The 24,414-nt window shown below is 38.1% G+C and overlaps 1 protein-coding gene across 9 annotated transcripts in view; it reads right to left on the bottom strand.

Moving 5' to 3' along the window:
* Positions 1 to 24,414, bottom strand: part of TCERG1 (transcription elongation regulator 1) — a 46,701-nt gene that overhangs the window by 7,865 nt on the left and 14,422 nt on the right. For all 9 annotated transcript variants that reach the window (XM_067567282.1, XM_067567285.1, XM_067567283.1 and 6 more), the window contains 9 exons: positions 22,503 to 22,618; positions 19,145 to 19,233; positions 14,656 to 14,816; positions 12,865 to 12,931; positions 11,582 to 11,717; positions 9,957 to 10,046; positions 8,601 to 8,719; positions 6,298 to 6,448; positions 1,415 to 1,579 (listed from right to left, as the gene is read on the bottom strand). In XM_067567282.1, coding sequence (XP_067423383.1) covers positions 1,415 to 1,579; positions 6,298 to 6,448; positions 8,601 to 8,719; positions 9,957 to 10,046; positions 11,582 to 11,717; positions 12,865 to 12,931; positions 14,656 to 14,816; positions 19,145 to 19,233; positions 22,503 to 22,618 — 1,094 coding nt within the window. The remainder of the gene's footprint in view (positions 1 to 1,414; positions 1,580 to 6,297; positions 6,449 to 8,600; positions 8,720 to 9,956; positions 10,047 to 11,581; positions 11,718 to 12,864; positions 12,932 to 14,655; positions 14,817 to 19,144; positions 19,234 to 22,502; positions 22,619 to 24,414) is intronic.

The following is a 24,414-nucleotide window of genomic DNA, read 5'->3' as shown; positions in this document are numbered from 1 at the left end:
CATTTGTGAAATAGGTAAAATGGAAGACACCATTTCTGAACTACCAAGGTTTGTCTGCACTAAGGGAATTTTTGAAAGAATTACCTTTGTTGCTAACAATGTCTTGCAGCAATGTTGGGAGCCACAGTATAGACAGCGTGCTGTCTGGCAACACTGTTTTCAGCATTATGTCTATTAGAACTGCTCAAAGCTAATCTTGCTAAAGATTTTATTTTGTGAACTTAAAGTGAGGTAAAAGCCCAACAGGAGTATTAAAAATGCTGTTTTAAGATGTCAAAAACCATTCACCCACTTGTATATGGCTATTTCAACATTCTTACAGAGACATTTCTCAACCCACTTCACTGAGGAGCAATCACACCTCAACAGCTGAAAGATGAGGCTATTCAGTTCAAGTACATCAGAGAAATCATGTCCATCCCAATTTTTTGGGACAGATGCTCCCCTCCTCTGCTCATGCACATGAAAGCAAAGGAGTGAGCTAGACCATATGCTGCTTTTCAGCCCTCCAAAATCTCCTCCTGTAAAAATAAATATTCAATACTAATACAATTGAAACAGAAGGGAAGCAATATGGTGTGATGGACAGTGCACTGGACTTCTGTGTAACCTTGGACAAGTCATTTCATCTTTTTGCTTTCTGTGTAAAATGGAGATAATCCTTCCTTTATAAAGTGCTTTGAGATCTATGGAGTAAAATCTCTATATAATAGCTAAGTGCTATTAAGTGAACAGGTTTGGATCTTCACTGGATGGGAGTTGGGGGAGGAAATGGATCAGGGAGCAGCCACTCTATCAAGCATACTCCCCGATATAGTGACAAACTCCGCTGCAAACTGCTGTGGAAATGAATGCTAGTTAAACTATTTTTAACTTCTCATCCATGGCATTAGCTCCTTGAAGAGGAAGGTAGGAACATGAAACAGAAGTGGAAGAACCAATGGAGGCACTGAATATGAGCCAGCTGTGCTCCTAAAGAAAGCCCAGTTGAAAGGAGACCACATGGAAGAAGGAAAACTCTGTTGGCCTGGTTGGAAATACCTAGCTATGGAGTCTCATAAAAAAGAGCTACTGCAGGCTCTGCCCCTCTCTCTGCCTGATGAGTTCTCTCAAGTACCTTCTCCATTTTCCATGTTTGTGCACACTGGCAGAATCAGCATGGACAGTGCTAATGCATTGTAAACCTGTGTCAAGGAATGATCTGGGAGTTTGTGATTAACAGCTAGATTATAGAACTGAGTATCTAGCTATGTCTGCAGCTAATAGGAACTGGGAAACATTTGGCTGCATTCCATGTGTATCACTACAGAAGTGATAGCACATTACAACTTTCCTCTCCAACTGCTTAAATATATTAACAACAGTGTAGGTAACAGTGAAAGTATTACCCAGCACCTATCTATTACACACATACCTTAGCTATTTTTTCAATGTACTGTTTAAAAAGGTCTTCCCTCTGTGAAGAGCTATCCACTGCTTTGTAACGGGGGTCAGTCTCTACTTTATCCTTCACTTTGCTCCAGCGAGACTGACTATCCAAGTGGTGATTAGACAGTAGTTCAAAGAAGTCCATTTTAATCTATATTTTAAATAGAAGATATGGGAAGAAAAACAATTCATGAGTAACACACTTTGATTCCTGGAATGTTTGCTAATCGAAAAAGAGGCAGACTTACCTCAACAAAGCCAACTATATGAATTTTACATATTAGAACATCAAAATCGCTAAAAATATATTGAATTTTAGAGTTCAGTATATCTAAAATCCACTTCCGCTTTGAGGGTAATTTTTGTGAAATATATTAAAACAGAAACCACTAGGAAGACCAGCAAAATCTAAGATGAGCTGTATTTCTTAAGGAATTATTCATCTGCACACTTTATTTTCTTGCTCTGCTCTAATTTAAGCTTCCTTGCTGAGCTTTTAAAAGAGTAATCCCTCCAACTGCTGTACTGCACAAATCAGTATTTCAGGGCATCCAGGACACCGAAGGTAGCTAGATTTTAAGCAGAGCCCTAAGTAGGTAGCACAAATACCCATGGGGTCATGCTTCAAGTATATAGTGGATGGAGGTAAATACTGTATCTGCCACGAAATGGCAAACAGTACAAAGATCTCCTGTTTAAGATCAATAGTGGGATTTTAGTTACATTTCATTAAACCTTTTTGAACGGAACACATGTAATGATTAAGGCTATAGTCTTAAGAAGATGGATATATTTAAAATTGGTGCCCATATGATGTAATTCAGCAGTTCTATTTAAAATATATTATTCAAGTATAAAGAAATATTTGTAGCTACTTCTTTGAAAAAATGGAAATGGCATGTTACATATAATAAAACCCCCTCAACACTGTATATAACTACAACAACATGGAGGACTAATAGATCTGGTCTTATGCTAACTTTGGACCTCAGGATAGAAGAATCAAACTAGCAATACAACATTACATCAGCAGTTGCAAGAGCAGCTACAGTACAGATGGTAACGATTTTTAACCCAGGGTGGATGTTCCTCCTTGTCCCTTTTGGGACCTTAAGATTTTGTTCTCTAATTCCCACCACTTCAAACCCTGGAGGCCTTGGCATTTAAGCCACCATCTTTCTGAATCATGAGAACAAGACTCCTTTTGAGGAGCCAATTCACATCAATTATTGAAAGGCTAGAGCCCACTGAATGGCTCAAAGCACTCTCTGCCCAGGATTAAGCATGCTGCCTTCACAGCATTACCGAGCCCCAGTGGCATAGGAACAAGACCATAACTAGTTCCTTTACTGCAGTATACTACTACTACTACCTAGGCTATATATTTTGCACTCCCTGAAAAGTCTCAGCTCCCACAAACAGATGTTAACAATGGGAGTTGAAGACTAATGTAAGGCAATCAAATTGTGTGCCTTATCAGCCAACTGAAATCTTCCAGGTCTCTTAAAATGCCACACAGTTATTACCACATATTAGGGTAAAATGAAGATCAGAGCCAATATTCGCAGGCTTCCCTGCTGACAAACTTGGCTCTTGACAACATTTTTATTGCTTAGGTTTGTAAGAACATTTATGGACTTTTCCTGTGCCATCTTAAGACAGAAGCCAAGTACAGTAGAAAGTAGGAAACAACTCTTCAGTGTTAACAGTGGAGAAGTTTATAACTCTTCACTTACAGTACTGTAACTCTACCTTATGGGTGTTGAACAAGATGCAAAGCAAAACCTTTTACTTATTTTATAAAATGCTGTATGTTGTTCCAGAATTGATCTTAAATAAAACATGCAAGCAGTATCAAAATATGAAGCTTTCTAAGCCATCAGCTTTAGGAACTTACATTTAAAATGTAAAACAAGAAGTTTTCAGATGTTACTACAGAAGTCTATAAAAGTAAGGGTACCTTACTGGATGAAGTGTAAACAGGAGCACTCTTTTTAATATATATGTACACAGACAGACAGTATTTCCACTTCATTTTCCACTGGTCACTATGATTTTCATTAATCCATCCTGAGAGCCTGATGAAAGTCAGTGGTTCCTCTTATAACGCAAAAGAGGACTCAAACACTGCACAACCAAAGTACAACTGCAAATAGTAATATATTGGCACTAGTTGCAGCTCAAGAATCAAAACAACATTCTTTCCTGTTACTACAGAAATAGTCAGCTGTCTTCTCCCCTCCCCTTCTTTAAAGGCAGCATAATCTTGTCACCTTTTTTCAGCCAAGAAGAACAGACATTGTCTTAGCTGACTATTACTATACTACTGGCCTGTCTAGTAGTAAATAAGATCATGTAGCCAATAGCTTTCTTCCTTAGAAAACTCAATACCATTTTCAACAGACTTAACACACAAAAGAGTATAATACTGTTTCAGCACCCAAAACCATTCTTGGTTACAGTGCACATGGCACAAGGCAGTGCACTAAGACAGGCCGTCTCAAGACATTAGGTGGGACAGGATATTAACAAGCCATTAATTAAAACAATAACCTAACAAGATGTTGTCATCTTGCTAGGTAAAGGCTCAAGATGTTGCCAACTTCAAGTTTCTTGAGCTGAGAAAGAACAGAGTAGGAACAAGCCAACTGCCTAAATCAGAGCAGAATGGCAGATAGGAAGCTATTAGTATAGGATGATAAGGGTTAGAAGGCATAAAGTTAGTGCATTAACCTTATAATCTTGGCAAAGTGAGTATATATATATGGCTGAGACTGCAGCTTACACTGAGTTTTGTGGCCTTTTATGCTAGTCTTCTTGCAGTGTCTATTTTGAGGAGAGGCCAAGGAAGTGTTCCCAGTCAGTATGACAACTTGTAGAGAAGCTTCCATGTTACCAACCCATATTACACTTGATTCCTTCATTTCTTCACCATGAAAATTCACACACTGAGCCAAACTTCACTCACCTTACTCACCTGAATAGTACCTACAGAGTTTCTCTTACTCATATGAGTAAAGGTGAGCAGGATTTGACACATTACAGTGATAAAAAGGACTATCTGACCATCTGAAAGACAGGCTGCCATAGTTCTGTTTAGTATAAAATCTCAAATGTAGGAAATCCAAGAACTATATTTCAAACCCTTACTTTAAAGATTTCTGTGAAGAGCCTACCTTCTTTAATACAAAACCTTTGGATTTTTTAATATTGGCTGAGAAAGCTTCACTTTACACTTTAGCTGCCTTATTTTATTTTTTTATTTTAAGATTTTTTTTAAATGCAAAAGAAAATAAGGCTGAAAATACTGCAAGTTATTTAGTGGTTTTTTTTTTTTTTTTTTTTTTTTGCAGTCAACACATTCTGGGCACAACTCTCATCACTTCACAAGGAAAAAACTAAAAAAATGTAAAGTACCGGAACTGCGGGAGGCTAAAGTCACCACACAGAGATACCAATTCTTTCCTCACTAGGGAATCCCATAATACTTTGCGTGTCAGAGATTGACAGCTGTCAGACTGAACTGATTGACAGGCCGCACAGCACATAACTGTAAAGTCTATCCACTTGTTATAAAACAGAATACATAAAATGGTTACAAAAGGCTTTTGGAGAAAGAACAATAGTTTCAAATACAAACAGAAATACAATCTTTCCTCTTTTAACTTGTCTAATTTAGAACAATCATGCAACATTAAAAGCTAAAAACATTTACATCTCTTTAAACTTTCAAGTAGGCTATTGACATAATGCAACAACAGTGTTAAAATTCCACATTTGTGGTTCAAATACAGTATGTAAAAGTTTAGGTACAGTTTTCAATTAGATTTCATTAGTTTTCTCTAAAAGCATAATCATTTATTGAAAATATCAGCAATAAAATAAATGTAATTTGAAAACCAATAATGCCTCAAATTAGAGGAATCAAATTTTTTACTTTGGAAATACTTATCCAAAATTGCCATTTAAATTATTAAGGTATCCCAATTCCTGTGTGCTACACAGCATATTCTCTTCTACAAGTGTCATGCTACTCGCTCACCATTGCTTCTTAAGTGGAATTTACACTAGCTCTGTTTTACACAATAAATGTTGGAGATTTTAAATGTCAAAAATGATTAGGCTTCAGAGATTATTTTTCTCCATTCACACACAACACACAGGGACATTTAGGGAAGTGGCTTCATATACTGATGGTAACACTATTGATGCTATCTCCATAGCAGCCTGCTTCCCCAGTGGTGAGCACTTGCTTCTGAGTATTGACATTGAAGCCAAATGACATTTGGAATTCATTAATCTTTAATAGTCGACCTTTAATTCTGATAAGCAGTAATTTATACGTAAGGTATGTTTACTGAAAGATTAGAAAGTCATGAAAGTGCTACCTTTTAGGTGGAAAAAGGAGATAAAGCAGGTTTTTGAAATTTAAATGGAGCAGTCTACAAAGAATTCTGAAATCTTACTGCCACCACTGAGAGAAGAGGAAGGTAATGGCCAACTCTGGATTTTCTAGCCAAAGAGGACAAGCATCCTTTTCATTCTCCAGGATATCATCTTTATTTCTTTTTTAAAAAGACAAGTATCATTTCAGTTAAAACAGCATGATGTTGCTTGGTATTAAAAAAAAAAAAAAAAAAAAAAGAATTATCAATGTATTTACATTATCAAGACATTGATATACCTGCAAAATTAATAAGATTAATTAAAAAGGGCATAAAAAGCAGTAATCAAGTACTTGCATTTTGAAACCTCTAAGGTTTGGGAACAAAAAATCTCAGTGAAAGAACACTGGAAACCAAGCACTGGCTTTGTCCCATCCCGTTCAAGCTCCCACCACTCACGCCACTGGAACTAAAACCACCTTACCTTCTCACCTCTGGTCTTCGAATCTTCTTTCTCCTTCTTTCTTGCCGCTGTGATAAACTCGTTAAACAAGGCCTCTCGATCTTTCATCTTTTCAATTGCCTTGAATCTCGAGTCTTTAGCATGCTTGGCTGCAAATTCACTAAAAGTAGCTCTGTAACAAAATGGCAAGTGAACTGATTTGGTCGAGCTATCTTTGCTGTGAACTAGGTTCAGCAGAAAACACCATCTCTTCTGCTACATCACGTGCCAAAATACAACTTAAAAAAAAATAATCTCTGTTCTCACTATACAGATAGTTGACCAATAAACTATAAAGAGGAGTGAGTTATGATTAAGCAGATACCAAGAAGAATATTGTTCAAGATTTATACTTAACTTATCTGTGCAAGTGTGCAGGCTTAGGAAAAGAGATTACAATGCAACCAAAGAAAATAAATTTACTTAATGCATTTATGTAAAAAACCTTAATTTTGGGGGGATTAACACTGCAGTCCAATCTGTCCAGATATTTCATGGCTGTGCAATCTAAAATTTACATGCACTCACTTGCAGCTGAACTGTGCTAAGAGTGACATTGGGAAATTCAACATTTGGTGTTAGTCAATGTAGAACAGTGGATAAATTAATTTTCTTGCAATTAACTTTATATAGCTTAACTTTATGACACAAGGAGTTGGGATATTTTTAGCACTACAAGCAGATGAAGTAGTGCAGGGCTTTCCACCCATTATCCCTGTACCATTACAGTTCTCTCACCTCCAGGGCCAGATTCCAGTCTCAGGTGTGCAGTAGGTATAGTACTGCCACTTACCTCGAAAAAAAACACTACTGTGCTTTTTCCAAGATCTGATGCAAATCTGGCCCCAAGAATACGTGAGACACTTATAATCATACGAATGTGTTCATCACAGCATGGAAATAATTAGACTTGGAAAATCCCGCCTACCGTTGCTGTAGGGTAAATTAAAACAAGAAGAAAACTTGGCAGCTTGTTCAAAAAGATTAGAAAGTGAATGTACACCTATATTGAAGAACACGAGCTGTATAAAGAGTAGAACAAACTTGAGCATGTTAGACTGGGGTAGATGATTTTTAAGTAGTTGATACCCATGGAAGTGCAGCAATGCCTTCGACAAAGAACTGACACTAGAAGATGAAAAGGGTAAAACAAAACATGAAGTCCCTCAGCTGGAGATTATATTGTTCTCCCCCATTTTAATTTTTTTATTCTGTGCAAAAACAGTGTTGGTCTTAGTAAATATAAACACTCGCAGAGATAAAAGTTTTAGTTTTTCTTGGGTTGCAAAGTACTAAGTCAATCATTCTGAAGGATACATTAAGCATACCCATTAATGTATTTTAAATACTCAAAATCCCTCAGTCACCAAAAAATGTAATTTTACTTACAACTTCCGTTATTGGATGACTAAAAAAACCCGCTGATTGATTATTGTTTTTATAGATGTTAAGTCAATTAAGCTGGTTAGCCTAAAACCTGCACATGCTGGCTTCCAGCACATTTCAATGCATGTCACTGAATCAATGAAATTGAAGTGAATCAAATGAACTGTTGTTTTAACATAAAAGAATTCTTGTCTGATCTAGGTTAGAAATGACACTGAAATATATCTAATGTAAAATACAACTCTTATAAGCTTTTAAGTGACATAAGGATGGTTATGAGTTGTTTGCATGAGAACTGTGAAAATGAGTAATTCAGGCATCTAGAATATTTAATATCCATACTAAAAACACCACAATACTTATTGTAATAGATACTTTTGGATGTCATAGATCCATTAGAATGTTTATACTGCAGAGTTAACATTTTCTGTAATATTGCGTATGATATCTACACATCCACAAATATAGGATACACACTTTTTAACTGACGGTAGAAAAGCCCCGAACACATACACTGTGATGTTCTGCTACAAGGAAAACTTCTCACAGTTCAGTAGTATCACCAAAGGCTACGAGAGCTGTATGAGAACACTCGATGAAAAAATGAGTCACCATCCAGCCATGTGCTGGGGATTTCTTCACATTCTGAACCAGTAATTTAGAATATATAAAACACAACAACCCCCCAAGATCTAGTACTTTGTTGATTAGTGGCCTATAATCATGCAGAGGAAAAATACATTTCAACAAACCCAAGGTTTTTCTAGAGTCCATTTCCCCCTTCTTTTACAGTTTAGAAAGAGGAAGGAACAAAGGGATTGTAAATTAACTACTGAAAAATAAAATGTATTTCGACCTGGTAAAAGCTTTCGTATGTGAATGTGAAATAAGTCACCTACCTTGGATTAAACTTTGCTTCTTCCATCATTTTCTTGAAATCCTCCTTGGCCTGCATTATTTTGTTTTTCTTTTCCTTGCGCTCTTCTTCTGCCCTGGTCTTCACATACTGGTCAAATACCTAGAGAAACACCAACCAGACAGAAGATGTACAAATTTGGAGCCATATGTATTTCCTCTGAAGGAAAAGCATGCTGGAGAAAGAGAAGGAAAAGGGAAAGAAAACTCCATGTGTTTCAACTTGTAGAGTTTCCCCAAATAGTCTGTGGAAGGGTATACCTGCTTTGGCCCACTAAACCTGCATATCTGACCTCATATTACTGGAGGAATTTCACTCACGGATAGCCTTTGCATGAGTCTTTCGACCCAGCATTTAGTTCCCCAATTGCAGGACAGTTCCTAAGGAAGCCATTTTACCATTACCTTCCCAAGCTCTGCTAGTAGATGTACCCTGGCAGTATTCAATATCCAAAATAATTAATACTATTTCCCTTTCAAAAAAATATACACACACACATCATCTCATTATTTTGGAAGGAATTACTTATCCATCCTTGTTAGATACCTCTTTACAAGAGGACAGAACTCCTCCTTTCCCCTAATGACTGGTACATTTTATATTAGCACGGCATCCTGTGTAACCCTGAATGCTTGCACTAAAGGATTAATTACCATTATAATAGAGACCATCTATTTATGCAGCACTCACATATTAGCATAGCAACAGCAATACAGAGTTTGGAATAGCTTCTGTAATACTCAGAATCCATTCCCAATGCATTTATGGAAAGTGATGTAACAGCAGTATTTGTTGTCATATGAACAGTTTCTCCGATAACTTGTTTATTAACCTGAGACTGACTTGGAGGATTTAAATCTACTAATACAAAAATAAAGTTGAAACATTCTGGGAAATATGTTAAGAAAAGTGGCTTATTCTTCTCATAAGCTTTTCAAGTTTTTTTCATTTTTCTCCCTTCACCTGGGAAAGGATTCCTTGATTGAGTCTGTCTTATAATAAAGCATATGCTTGAATTTTTCATTGCTCCGATTTTTAATGCGTTCGTTATTCATTCTATTAATATTTTGGTGTGACAATGAAGATTCTTCTCTATGGAACCTGTTTTTTTGGCAGCTTCCCAGCTATGTATAACTTTCATTGCGTCATGATATACATCTTACTACCAGAGAAAGTACCAGCTCCTACTCTGTTTGTTGAAAATAAACGATAAAAAAAGACATCTGTAACACAAGTCCCAAAAGGAGAGGCTTAAAAGGAAAATTATACTCTCACTCCAAGATTATTTGTAATGCCTGTAACAGATGTGTGTCTTGAAGTGAATTAACCTTTCTATTACCTGTTTCCTTTCTTTAGGATTGAGAAGCAAGTACCGAGGATCGAAAACTATCTTGTGCAGTTCCTTCTCCCACGTTGAAAAGGCAGAAACCTTTAAAAAATAAAAAATAGACTGGATTTTGCCTGGTAATTAAGTTCCCCCAAAAATACAAAGGTTGTGTAATTTTGCTTGAAATCTACAGGACATCTGTTAAAAAGACATAACCGAAATCCATCCTGAAGTTTTCATCACTAATAGATGACAAGCGGTAGGAGGTTAGCATGGCAAATTTCCACACTAATTGGCTCTGAAAACCTCTACATAAGTACACAGAAGTAACACACATCTAATTACCCATTAAAATAACCACTACTGCGTGGCATTTAAAAATCACTACATCAGAAGAGAACCTTGAAGTTCTGCATTTTGATTTCCCATGACTGCTCTGTTCCTTTGCTAAATATTTTGAGTTTTTAAATTAAAAGTTTCTCACACGCAAATGGATCTTTGTATTGCAAGCTCCTCTCAATTGAACTTTTTTGGAATAACCCATAAAATTCCACTGCCTTGGATCAAAATAAAAGATATACCAGCATCACTTTAACCTTGGAACCTTTTCTGTTTTGCATATAAACATTGCTTCCATTCTAGGAAGCCAATGCATCTATAAAAGTCAATTGGTATCAAACAAGCCTCAAGCTCAGTTTAATTGAAATGGAAATGTCTAGTTTTACATGTTAGCAGAATAGTCTAAGGAAAGATGAGGTGGAACTTCTTCTCTTTTCATGTTGTGATTATGGGAAGATTTTTAAAGGATAAACAGGAATGAGGTGTTCAACTCCCACTGATTTTCAATGGATGCTAGTTCCTAACATGACTTTTGTGCTTCTAAAAAATCTCCATCTACCTACATTTGTTTTGACCTGTCAATATACCACATGGTTTTTAAACAGCAAAGTCTGAAAGAAGGGGATAAATCCCTGCCCCATTCTTGTACATCAGCCACATGCTGTTGAAACTTGAAAGTTAACATTGGAAAATTAAATATATATAACTGAATCTCGCTAATTCACACTGACTGACTGATTCTGGCTTAAAGAATTATGGGGTATGAAAGGAAAAAGATAAGGCATCATAGAATGTAGTTTGTTCATGTATTTTCACAGCTTAGTTCAGTTTTAATTATTTAGGATAACTGATTATCTTAGGGTACGTCTATACTGGCAGCGGCAAAGTCGCTGCTGCCAGATCGATCTTTCGGGATCGATTGAGCGGTCAGTGTAGACCCGCTCAATCGATCAGGAAGTCGACTGAGTAAATCCACCCCCTCAAGTAGCGTAGTGCTGCGTCGACGGGAACGCAGTTCCCATCGGCGCAGTGCAGTGAAGACACCACACAGAAGGGAAGCACAGCAGTCGACAGGAGTTACGCAAGCTACTCTGTGTAGCTTGCGTAATTCCCGTCAACTGCCGCTGAATTGCCGGGTAAGCGTAGAACAGGGCTCAGTAACCACAGTCCTTTCTTGTATTCAAACTTTCCTCAGAAATGGGATGAGATTGCTTAGCATGTATGACAGTTATTAAACTGCAAATTAGCAAAGAATTAACAAGGTTCTACTTTATCGCCAAAAGGATAGTTCCTCTGACCCCTCTCTCTAGCAGCATATCCTTGAACTGTTTCATTCGAGCCTCCAGAGGGACAATGGCCCTCTCACGTGCAGCTTTAATTTCAGCTTCCATGGCAGCTTCCTTGTCTGAATCAATATCTTTGTTGTCATCTTTCCTGTAAAAATGAAACATACAGTATCCTCTGAGAAGTGGTGTTAACACCGCAGTTAAGAAATCTAACTGTATCACAAACATAACTGAAATTTTAGATCATACCAGCCATACAGGCTTGTACAAACCATTGCAAGAAGTTTGTCAAAGACTGGCACATTAGAATGAATAAATACAAACAAGGTATTGAGGTTTTAAGTATTATCAAGTGACTCACAAAAGTAAATGTAAAAATCACTAAAAAGAATAGTAGTTTTATGGTTAAAGGTTTAACCCACCTTCTGTTTTATTCTCGATTTACATTCTACCTCTTAGTTAAAAACATCAGCTCTTTTTATTGAGTTAAAAGAACATGACTTAGCAAGTTAGACTCAATTTGATCTACATTACAAATGTCATAATGGGGGGAAACATCGGAAAAAAATCAATTATGTTAAGACATTTTTTAAAAATACACTGCTTCCCCATGGAGATTTACTGAGACATTCTGTGTTCCGAGAAGGGACCAAGTATTATTCTAAATTCTCAAAGACATAACCAGGGTCTACCTCATGATTACATCAAATGACATAAAATACCAAGATGTGAATAATTATTCTTATAACAATGTACATACAGTTCTAGGAGCAGTAACATTTGCCCTGATTTTCTATAAATCAAACAAAGCAAAAAAAATCACTCAGGATCTTTCAGCACACTCAAAACAGACCTTTTATAGAATAACTCCAGCTCAAAAATCCAGACCACTGTCTTTTTGGGCAAGAAAAACTTGCACAACTAGAGTGAACACAAGCAGGGCAAATGAGTGGCATATGCTAATGACCCAGAACTGTATAACGTAAAGACAGCTCAAAATGCTCCTGAGGGAGATCTGACTATCTCTGATAGCCTCTATCACAAACACACATTTATTATTTATGACTTCCACAGAAGATGGAATTCTCTCTCAACATGAATTCTACCCAGCTCTAAAATGTACCAAACCCTCAACCTACGTAACATTAGCAAGAAAGATAGCAGAAATCTAAAGTAATCCTGTTCAGTCACACCCAGGCAATCCCACTGCCTTCAACAGGGTTGCATGAGTGCCACTGAGACCAGGATGGAGCCTTCTAAATTAGTCCATTTATGAGTTTTCAAGGTTAACTTACTTCCGCTTCTTTATTTTAATAGGCTCATCATCATTTGTTTCCTCTGCTGATTCATGATCTTCTTTAACTGTAAGATAGGTTTCATTAAAAGTCTTCTAGATGAAGTAAAGAAGAGTTCACAATTTATGCCTGAAGCCTCTTGTATACCACATAAAGCTGCCTGATCACAATTTTAACCCATTATTTTGAAGGAAACTATACACATTCTTCATTCAGTTTTAGAGAAATATCATCAGAGCTTTGTAATTTTTGTCACTATGCATTATGCTTAACTCTCCATCTTTTGTCCCTGTAAATCAGATTGTTATAGCAAGTGCCAATGCCCTTGTTTTGTAAATATTAGCCACAAGTTACCTCTTCCATGTTCTATTTTCCATTCATTCAGAAGAGGGCGTTTATTCTTATGAAATCTGCTCACTAAATACATTTAAAATCCCTTTCCTACACCAAGATTTAAGAATTCTATTTTCATTTGTGTTTTACACATTTTTTGCCAAAGTTTGGTCTAGTGTACAGAAAACAGAACCATAAATACACAAATCCAAAATGATGAACTCATTCACTTCAGTAAAATTAAGTAATCGAACTATCATCCCTAACCCCAGCAAGAATTCCAAGGGACTCTGTGCATGTGACCCTCTCTCCTACCCCCATAGATCTGACTCCAGAAAAGAAAGCAAATACTATACTGTGCCTCTATTGCATCTTAAAGGTCAGCACATCTGAGTTTCCTGTCCCCAACTCCACTTGCCATGTGAGGGGCAGCCACTTACCGGTAGGAGATGAAGATGCTGAGGTTCACAGGCACTGCTGTGTGAGCCCCTCCTCCCAGCCCCAGGCAGCCCGAGCATGCAGAAGCAGACTGGGGTCTGTGCTGCAACCCCGGACCCCACCCCACCCCGCCGGGAGGGGATGCTGTTTTCACCACCACCCCCCTCTCACCCTCCCAGTCAGGAGGGGCGGAAGTTTGCAACCTCAGTCAGAGCTCAGGAAAGAAGCTGTGGCACCCCAGCTGGATGGGAACTGCTGCTGTTGCAGCCAAAGCCTGGCCTGGAGCGAGAGCTGGAGTCTGAGCTGCTGCCTGCACTCTGGAGGACTTTTAAAGGGCCACAGCCTGTGCACCGTGCGGCTCAAGCTTTGCCCACGGCAGTCCTGGATCCCGTGAGCACTTCTGGGAGTGCAAGGGGCAGGGGAAGGAGGGGTGCTGGCAGCGGACTGGTGCCAACCCCCTGCCACGTGCTGCCTCTGGAGCCAGTGGCAGTGCACAGAGGAGGGTGACTCCCAAGGAGAGGCAGCCGAGGTTGGGGCTTATAGTACCAAGGGTGTGGAGCAGACCCCCCAGTTCAGCCCAAAGGCAAGAAACACAAATAGGGCAGGGAGCAGCTTGCAAACCAGGCAATGCTGCCAGATGCCACCTTTGCAGAGATCTCTCCCAGCCACAGCTAGAAGACACTAACTGCAAGGTACTGTACCATAATGTTTTGCTCAGAGTTACGAACATGTCAGAGTTTTGAATAACCTCCATTCCCGAGGTGTTCAAATCTTTGAGGTTCTACTGTATGTGCAATTACTATTGCAATCAGCTTCTTAACTTAGTTGTCTCAGTTTTCATAATTACACCTCATTTTTCAAAATCTGCTTGTAGTTCTATTACTTATTTTTTTATGCTCCTTGTTTTGAAAATAAGCACAAAATGAAGCCTGTGTGAAAAGTTGTTCATTGTCTCTTTAGTAATCCTATGAAGAAAGTGGTGGAGAAAATAGTGACTCATAATGATGATTTTGCTCTTACTTGGTTTCTTTCCTTCTTCCATTCCTTTTTTGTGAGGCGGTTCCTGAATAATTTTGTCCACATCAGCTCTTCCAATTAGGTCCTCTGGCCGGTCCCACATAGAGAGACGAGTGGTTGGGTTGTAGAAGAAAACCCGCTCATCTCCAGTCCATACCACACACCTAGGAATTTTGAAACAGATAATGCACCAACTTTAATCTATATTAATTGCATATGCCTGCTTTATATCACCCATGAGAACTGAAAATATGAAGTCATCCAGAAAAAGACAACACTTTCTAACATTGCCCTACAAAAATTCAGATTTCTAATCTATTTCAGCTATTCACTATCCACTTTATAGAAATAGAGGAAAACAAACAGATGCTAAATGAATGATTCTGCATTTCAACAGGGTTAAAAAAACTCACACTCACCAATCACCAGAAGAGAACTTTCTCTGACAAGTGGCATAAAACTTTTAATTTCTACAGAAAACACGTTTTTGTTAAAAAGCCCAGCTTTCTAATGTTGAAAAGCTAACTTTCTAAATGAGAAACAACACAATACCATCCTACTCACTCAGCAACAGAGCTGTGATTCTGCATGATACTACTACTGAAAATTGCTGGTTGAAAAAGCAGCAGAAGAGTAAAATTGAAAATATTTAAGTGTCGCTGCTACTGATCTGTAGGGAAAGTAAAACTGACAAGAGCCTAGTCAATTTTCACTCTGCAGCTGCTGCTTCAAAAACTGTATGGCGCATTAGAGAGGCATAAGAAAATATCCACAGGGAAAGACACAAAATAACTCACACACCAATATATTGGAAAAGTTGAGTTCTGTGGAGGAGAAGAGGGGAGCCACTTCTAAGTGCATCTATCCTCTAACTGATCTGCCTATGTTGTTTCCACCAAATATATAAAAGTGTAGCCTGAACTCTCTATTTAGGAAATAATATGTATTGTATTATTTTGGTCTAGCTCTTCTCATTCATGTGATTTTCTGTTCCTGTGAGCTCACTTGCTACTACGTTACAGGATACCAGAATGTAGGTCACAGTGAGGTCTAGGTTATATTTAACACACAACTGTTAGATATTTCTATTTTCCCTAAGAGAACTGAAGGACTGATTTTCCCTGGTAGTTTACATAGTAGGCTTCACAGCTCAAAAATCCAATTTTACCAACATTGTTTACCAAATGACATAGAAAATCCAATACCACTCTAGAAAAGTATTGGGTCTAGAAGTCTGAATCAGATACTAATACTAAGGTACCTATCTCCCCTACCTTGATAAAAAGTCATCAGATGTGAAAATGCAATCCTAACAGCGCTGCCTGAACTTTACAGACCATGCTCCGAAGTGAAAACTCCTGCTTTATTAGGTTAGTAGTTAAAGAGGTAGCCTTAGGAGAGACTTGACTTTACGTGTTCTAAAAGCCAGGTATTAAAGAGACATTAATGGTTAAACTGGACTTGCAAAGAAATGACATCATTATTAGGCTCCAGCATTTAGACACAAAGAATGGTTACTTATCTTACAGTCACTGTGGATCTTCAAGAGATTATCTACATGAATTCCATGCTCACAAGATCAGATTCTTTTGCCATCAGTGTCCATTAGGGCCACACCCATGTCCTGAATGGCCTCATGTCCCCACACCTGAGGACATAAATGGTGGAGCAGGCCCAACCAACCCTAAGTTCCTTTGCCAATCAGAATAATGGAGGAATAGTACTCTCTAGTAGTGGCTCAGGAGGCGGGAGAGAGGGGGGAGTGTCATGGAATCCATATGAACAACACATCTCAAAGAATCAAAGTTCCACTTTTAGTGACTAACAAGCAGTCATCTGTTTGGAGGTTGGTACTAGGAGTCCTATTTAAAGAATGACTGTAGGACAGCCCTACCAAAATGGGCATCAGTTTTGGAATCATCTACCGAAGTGTAGTGTCTTGTAAACATGTGGATTGAGTACCACATGGCTGCCCTACACATTTCAGAAATAGGTACATTCTTCAGACATGCAGCAGGAGTTGCCTGAGCTCTAGTGGAATGAACTCTAATGTGGCTAGATGGATCTCACTTGGCTAGCTTTTAACAAACTCTTAAACAGCTGCTGAAGACCTATTTTAATAATCTCTATCAGGATATTGCCTGGCCCTTAAACCTATCAACAAAGTCACAAACAATCTAGGTGTGTTCCTAAATATTTTTGTCCTGTGATGGTAATATGACCTTACTACATCAAGAGTATGAAGTTTTGCATCCCCTGGGGTTAAGTGAGACTTGGGTAAGATGACTGGGAGAACAATACATTGGTTCATATGGAACTCTGAAGCTACTTTGGCTAGGAATTTAGAATGAGGTCTGAGAGTAAACCGGTCTTTATGAAACAATATATACGGGGGACTACCATGTGGGTCTGAATCTTCCCTTCCTTCTCGTCAGTGTAAGGTCTACTAAAAAAAGGAGGCTTCATTGATTGGTGGTATAGGAAGCAGATTGCTAAGGGCTCAAAGTGGCAACCCGTTAACATTACACTTTAGGTCTCCCAAACTGGGGGAAAAACATGACTAAGCCCCTTAAGGAATACAGCCACTCTAGACTGAGAAAATACAGTGTAGCACTAGATAGGAGGGTGATGTGCACATACTGCTGCTAAATGAACACTTTATGGAACTACTTGGAAAACTGAGATGGTTTCAGAGCTAGTAAATATTTCAATTTTGCTGAAATGGGTGTTTTTGAGGGAGACATAACTGATGCGGAAATGCCCAAATAGGAAACCTCTTTCATTTAGCTTTTTAAACTTATTGAAAATTTCCTGTTTTGGCGCAGAATGTTCTGACTTTCAGTTGGACAGCTCCTTTCAGTGGATATCAGTGAGCCAGCATGATTTTCAGCAGGATGTCAAGGGTCTCACCCACACGTTTCCTCATGTCTTAGAACATCTTAAAGTTGTCTGTTGGACAAGGTGTAGTGGGTCTGACTGCCTCATCAGGGGAAAATGACAAAACTGCTCTTGGGATCACCTGGTCCTCCACCTCTGCCTGTTGATCCTCTTCACTCTTAAGGGAAGAAGATCTAACCCCTAGAAAGGGGATAGGGGATGTTGTCTTGTGGGAATATGATTGCATACCCCAGGATGCCCAATACAGGCATGACCAAATAAGCATATGGATACTAGACTGGTGGACACAGAGGAGGATAATGAGGTCTTGTTCTCTGTGGTATGCCTTATCTGTAATTGGATACCTGTGGCTGGCCCATGTCAGCTGACTTGAGCTTGCACGGCTCAGGCTATGGGACTGTTTATTTGCAGTATAGACGTTCAGGCTTGGGCTACAACCAAAGCTCTAGGACCCTCCCACCACACAGAGTAGACATATCCTGTAAGACCCGGGCCTTCTCCTGCTCAAAAAGTAGTCTCTGAAGCCTACTATCTATGCAAAACTTAGTAAAAATACAAAAAAATTGATTTTGAAAGCCAACAGGCAAACTAAAAGTTAACTATGTAACAACTATACTAACTCATCACTAACACTATCTACAACAGAGCTGCACAGAAACATGACTTCTACAGGGATTCTTCTTGCTGCCACAGGCAATAAGAAGGAACTGAGACATGCTTGGGCCCACTCTGCTCTTTATCTCCTTGGACACCCAGAGGGTAGGTGCGGCTCCAACAGACATTGTGGCCAAAAGAATCCGATTTCCCATGCACTGTGTGCAAGAAGGACATGTAATAAATAGATAAATAAATAAATAAATAAAAATTTAAAAATCCACCAAGGAGAGAGACAGAGGTTTTCCCACTAGTTTTTTCCAGTCTGTATTGTATATATCCACCCTATATTTTTATCATACTGAAAAGCCTTTTTGGAACAGTGTATAAATTTCTTGCAAATGGCCAGCAGCTGCTTCCAGATACTCGTGGTTTTTCTTTCCTTCAGGTAGGTTCTCTGATCTATTTCACAGCATGACGACTTTCATATTAGCACACTGACCAGCAACAATTTCAAAATGAAGGGCTCCAACATGGTTAACAGATACGCATCCAAATGAAATATTCCCAGAATTCCTATTAACACAAAAATGTACTGAGATCTGTCCTTTACAGTTCTATTTCTGCTTCCAGAGATTAGGTTACATTTCCCCCTATTTAGAGATCTTGCAATAATACCGTTAATATTACTTTGAAGTCTGAAATATATTCATTTTAGGATTTCAAACAACTTTACAAATGTTAAGCTCCATTCCCCTTGTGAAGGAGGTACAGTACTGGAATCAATTAACAGACAGGTCAGAGGCAATGCAAATTATCTAAATGGCTCTAGGAAACTGAGTCAGTGAAAGAGCCAGGAAAGAATTTAGTAGTCCTGACTCCGAGTTTCCTGTTCCAACAACTGCACCACACTCCTCACCACCAACACATCTTCTGCAACATACAAAAGGGAAAGGAATTGGACTATCAAAGGTGTGTGCACTTGGAGTTAACTACATACCATGGGGTTCCAGGAATAGGAGTTGTTGCAACTGGTTTTGCTTTCTGAGCTGCTTTTTCTTCTTCAGTCATTTCTTCCTCTTTTGGCTCCTAAGAGGGGAAAAAAATAAAGCTTATAAGAGTCACCCATGTTCTCTGTTCAGCTACTTCATTTATATACAATTGACATTAATGTGGAAAATTAATGTAACATTATTAATATAACAACTCAATGCCCGATTCACAAATACAAAGAAGGCATCACAGCAATGCACTCTGCTACTCGAGACACAATTATCTGGCTTAACCACCTGAAAGTTGTTGCTCTACATTTACATCAGCTATACGAAGAAGAATGTGGAATCAAAATTTATTTATTTATTTATTTTAAATAATGTTAATCAACAGCCTGATTTATATTAATAGATTCATACAGTTTAAGGCAGGATGGATCCATTAGATCACTTAGTCTGACCTCCTGTATATCACAGGCCAATAACTTTCACCCAGTTACCCATATACTGAGCCTAATAACTTGTCTTTGGCTAAAACATGTCTTCTAGAAAGGCATCCAGTCTTGACCTGGAGAATCCACCACTTCCCTTGGTAGTTTGTTCTAATGGTTAATCAACCTCATTGTTAAAAATTGTGTGTGCCTAATTTTGAATTTCAATTTCTCTGGCTGCAGCTTCTAGCCACCAGTTCTTTATCTGTTAGATTAAAAAGCCCTGTAGTACCTGGTACTTTCTTCCCACAAAGATACTTAAACACTAATGAAGTCACTCTTAATCTTCTTATAAGATAAAAAGGATTGTGCTCTAAGTCTCTCACTGTAAGGAATTTTCTCCAGCCCTCAAATCATTTTTGTGGCTCTTTTCTGCACACTCTCCAGTTTTTCAACATCCTTTTTAAGACGTGGACACCAGAATCATACACAGGACTCCTCTATCATTCTCACAAATGCCATATGTTGATATAAATATCATCTCCCTACTCCTTCTTACTTCTCCTGTCTATACAACCAAGGATTGCATTAGCCCTTTTTGCCATAGCATCACACTGGAAGCTACACTGAGTTGCTGTTCACTATGACCCTTAAATCCTTTTCCGAGTTATCACGTTCCAAAATACACTCCACCATTTAGTAGGTATGGCCTGTGTTCCTTATTCCTAGATGCATACATTTGCATTTGGCTATATTAAAATACATTTTGTTTGGATTTCTTAGTGACGTGGACCCATTCAGGTTGCTCCATAAGATCATTATCTACCATTCTGCAGTCTGTGTCATCTGCAAATTTTATCAGCAGTGATTTCATATTTGCTTCCAGATCACTGATTAAAATGCTAAGTAGTGTCAGGCAAAGCACTAATCCCTGTGGAACCCCACTAGAATTCGATGATGATTCCCCACTGATGACTACTTTTTCAGTTCTTAGTCCATTTAACATGCTCCACTGATATCATACTGTGCTAGTTATTTTAATCAAAATGTCATGCAATACTAAGGGGACAAGGGGGAGCGAGGTAACATCTTTTATTGGACCAACTTCTGTTGGCGAAAGAGACAAGCTTTCATGCTTACACAGAGCTCTTCTTCAGGTCTCTCTAATATCCTGGGACCAATATAGTACTGCACTGTTGTTTTAGCTAAGTCAAACATCTTACAAAAGTAAGTATATTACACATCTTTGAAGTTATTCAACCAAATTTGTAACATCTCAGAGAATGAAATCAGGTTTGTTTGACAAGACCTAAATTCAATAACATTAGATCGACTGGCATTAATTATAGTCCTGTCTTTTTATTTTTAATTGAAGTCCCTATCAGTTTTTCCATTATTTTGCCTCGGACTGATGTCAGGCTAACTGACCTGTTCCCAAATCATCCCGCTAGCCCTTTTGGAATAATGGCACATTAGTAAACTTTTAGAGTCTTCTAGAATTTCCCCAATATTTCAAGATTTATTAAAATCTAAGACCAGCGGGTGAGAGATCTCCCAAGCCAACTCTTTTAGGACTCTTTGGAGCAAATTATCCAGGCCTGCTGATTCAAGAGTGTTCATCCATAAGAGAAGTAATCTATAATCCTCTATAATGGACTGGAAAGTACTTCATCCTCACTTGATACAAGTACATCTTGCTTCTTTCCAAATAAAGAACAGAAATATTTACTGAACTCATCTGCCTGTCCTGCGTCATTAACAATTTTACCATCTACATCTAGTAATGGGCCTGTAGCATTGCTAGAACTTCTTTTGTGCCTAATATGTTTAAAAAACCCTCCCTCTTATAGTGTCTTATTATTAGTTTTCATCGGTCTTCTCAAACATAACAATGTTTTGGTTATTATATTACAACTATTGTTTCTATTTAAATCAAGGGCCTGATTCAGGAAAGCCCTTAAGCACATGCTTAATGTTGACTTCAATGGAATTTAAACATACTTATATGCTTGCCTGAATTGGGATGTTTCCCTGAATCAGGCCTAAATGAAGAAATTATTGTGTGATGTCTACCACAAAGAGAAACTTCAAGAAATGTTGTCTATTCTGAAAGTTTGGTGATTTGAAAGACAAGATTTGGATTACACAAGTTACTGAACATAAAATATAATTGCCTTTACAAAAGGAAGCAAAAAATTGCCTTTACAAGCTAGCAAAAAGCATTGACTGCTTCAAAAATAAGCATGACAAATTGGATGTGTAGCCTTTCCAGTACTGTACACTGCTGTATGTATATTATGACTTGTTTTAATGTTCTGGTCATAAAAATACGTGCAGATCTGTAAGCAAACAGTACAAAAAGTTTTATTTTTGGTTGGGCAGCTTAGTGTTCTTAAACACTGTACTTTACCTACATAACAAAACAAAAAGAGTACAAAAAGTTTTATTTTGGTTCCTGTAATTTAAGGGAAACAAATGTGCTTTACTTTTGCAGAGGTTCTCTATGATGTGACTTTCTGACAAACTAAACTTATTGGTTGTACTGTATACAGGAAGTTTTGCTTTTGTCTCAAAATTATGACAATAAAGATATAGATCCATCTCATTATTTCAGACACCCTGATATCCAGGGCAAGTTGAATTGCTGAATATGTCAAGCTTAATGGGAGAAAGAACTTTATACATCAGAATGCATTTAGAGGTAAGACTATTTGAGTTTCAAGTTCTTACTGACTTACCACCAAATTTCTCTCTATTTTTCTTTTTAAATTAAAAAATATCATTAAATGTCATGAGAAAAAAAATATTGTTTTCAAATCACCCCCTGTAATCTAAGGACTCAAATTATTAACAATAATCTTTTATCAATATGTCTACAGGTGCATCCAAATACATACACAAACAGAAGATTCTATTTGGTTGCAAGGTGTTTTACCTCCTTTATCAGCATTTTTATGGGTTCTTCTTTGGGCTCCTCTTCTTCTGTCTCCATTGGCAAAGGCTCCTCTGTAGGTTCTTTAATGGGCTCTTTAATCTTCTCTTCTACTTTTTCTATGAGAAAAAGCATTTTTTATTAAACAGATTGCCTACAGTAACTTGAATTCTTACTGAACTCATCAGATTCAGTTTATTAATGTAGTTTTGCTAGCACAAGTGATTTTTCAAGTTGTACTATATTTTTCTTTTTGCCATTCTCTTCATCAGACATTAAATGTAAATGTCCTCCTCAAAGGGCCAGATTCTCTCTTGCACCTGGATCTTCTCAATGTGCGGGAAAGGGGAGGCGGTTAGCTATCTCAAGCTATCCCAGCCCCAATATAAGTTAGAGCAGTCTTTCCTAACTTATGGCAGCTGGTGTGTGAATTGCTGTAGTGGACCCCACTCTCTTTCCTTCCCCCCTCTCCTCCCCAGGCATCCTACCCCAGGCAGGAGTCCTGCTGGGAAAATTCTCAACTTGGCAGCTGAAGCCAAATTCTGGTTGCTCTGTGCTGGTTAGTTGCGGTGAAGGAGCTGGAATTGGGCAGAGACTCTGACCCAAAAAACAGGCATCCTGGCCATTCACTGTAGAAAATAATGTAAATGGAATCCCTCTTACTAATACCCTGCTATCCATATAATGGTCCTGACTGGATTAAAGTGACACAGTCAACTTTAATATTTGAAATTGGTTCATTTTTAAAAATTAAAGTTTCTGACAGAATACTCTTTAAGGGGTATGCCCTGAATTTTTTCTTTTCAAAATTCTGATCTTTTCAGTGAACAGGAACCTCACTGACAATAAAAGGGAAACTGACCAAATACAAAGTGATGCTAAATATATAAAGTAAACAGCCTGAAAGAATATTTCCAGCCACCAACTAACTTTGTTCTTTTATAGCAACTAAGTGTTGCATGTAAATATAGTAGAGAGAAATGTGATTTTCAAGGCGAGTGTCCATGTGACAAGAGCTCCAAATTCAGTCCAGTTTCCTGAAGTGCTCGTGCACACTCCTTATTTAGAAGGATAAATTATAACTCAGATTCTACATATTTCTGATAGCAGGTTCCGTGCAAGGATTTCACATTTGTAATTAAAACTGCCCCTTAGCAGTCTACATGTCTGTTCTTATACTTATTTCCCAACCCCAATAGGAAATGTTAGAAGTCAAAATAAGACAAGGATGTTACATCAACAGAAACAAATCACCTGGGAAGAACAGTCAATTAGGGATGCTAACCATCAAATGCTATAATAAAGTGAAGGCCTGCAGTTGCACTTCTAAATTTTAATAAAAGAATACTGCGGGTGGTAGAAAGAGGTATTTCTCTAACTCCAACACAGACTACTTTTTCATCTAAAATCCAATCAACAAATATGGGGAGCAGGGAAGAGGAAGATATTTGAATGCTTTGATTTGCACTGCTGGCTGCTCTGGTGTCTTATATGATGCAGAAGAGCTGCTATCAGCAGTATATCAAACAGGCACAGACTTCTTTTGCAGGCTGTTGCCTTTTTAACAAACAGCTTACTGTTTATATACTGCTAGGGTGCCCTTATTTTCTAGATGAGTTTTTATGTTTGTTTGTTTTTGACACTGACTGGTGACAATAGATCTGAGAAAGGAGTCCTCTGCAAGATCAGTTGCTGTCTATCTCCTTCCCTTCCATAACATAAAATTTTGGTTAGGAAGTCCATGGGTTTGGAAAAGGAGATGACAAGTCTAAAATTTCTTAGGATGCATTGTTAAGAGCTACACAATAAACTAGGGAGAGCTAGATACCCTTGCTCCAAAACACTGCAGTTTGTTGAACTTTGCTAGAATAAACTATACACTTATCAAGCTTCAAGAGATACTAAAAACTGAGAA

This window comes from Emydura macquarii, unplaced genomic scaffold (assembly GCF_026122565.2).
Source record: "Emydura macquarii macquarii isolate MOO-44397 ecotype Brisbane River unplaced genomic scaffold, CSIRO-AGI_Emac_v2 contig_2768, whole genome shotgun sequence".
Lineage (NCBI taxonomy): Eukaryota > Metazoa > Chordata > Testudines > Chelidae > Emydura > Emydura macquarii.
Note: the sequence above shows the minus strand (reverse complement) of the source record. Positions and strands in the feature narration are given on the sequence as shown.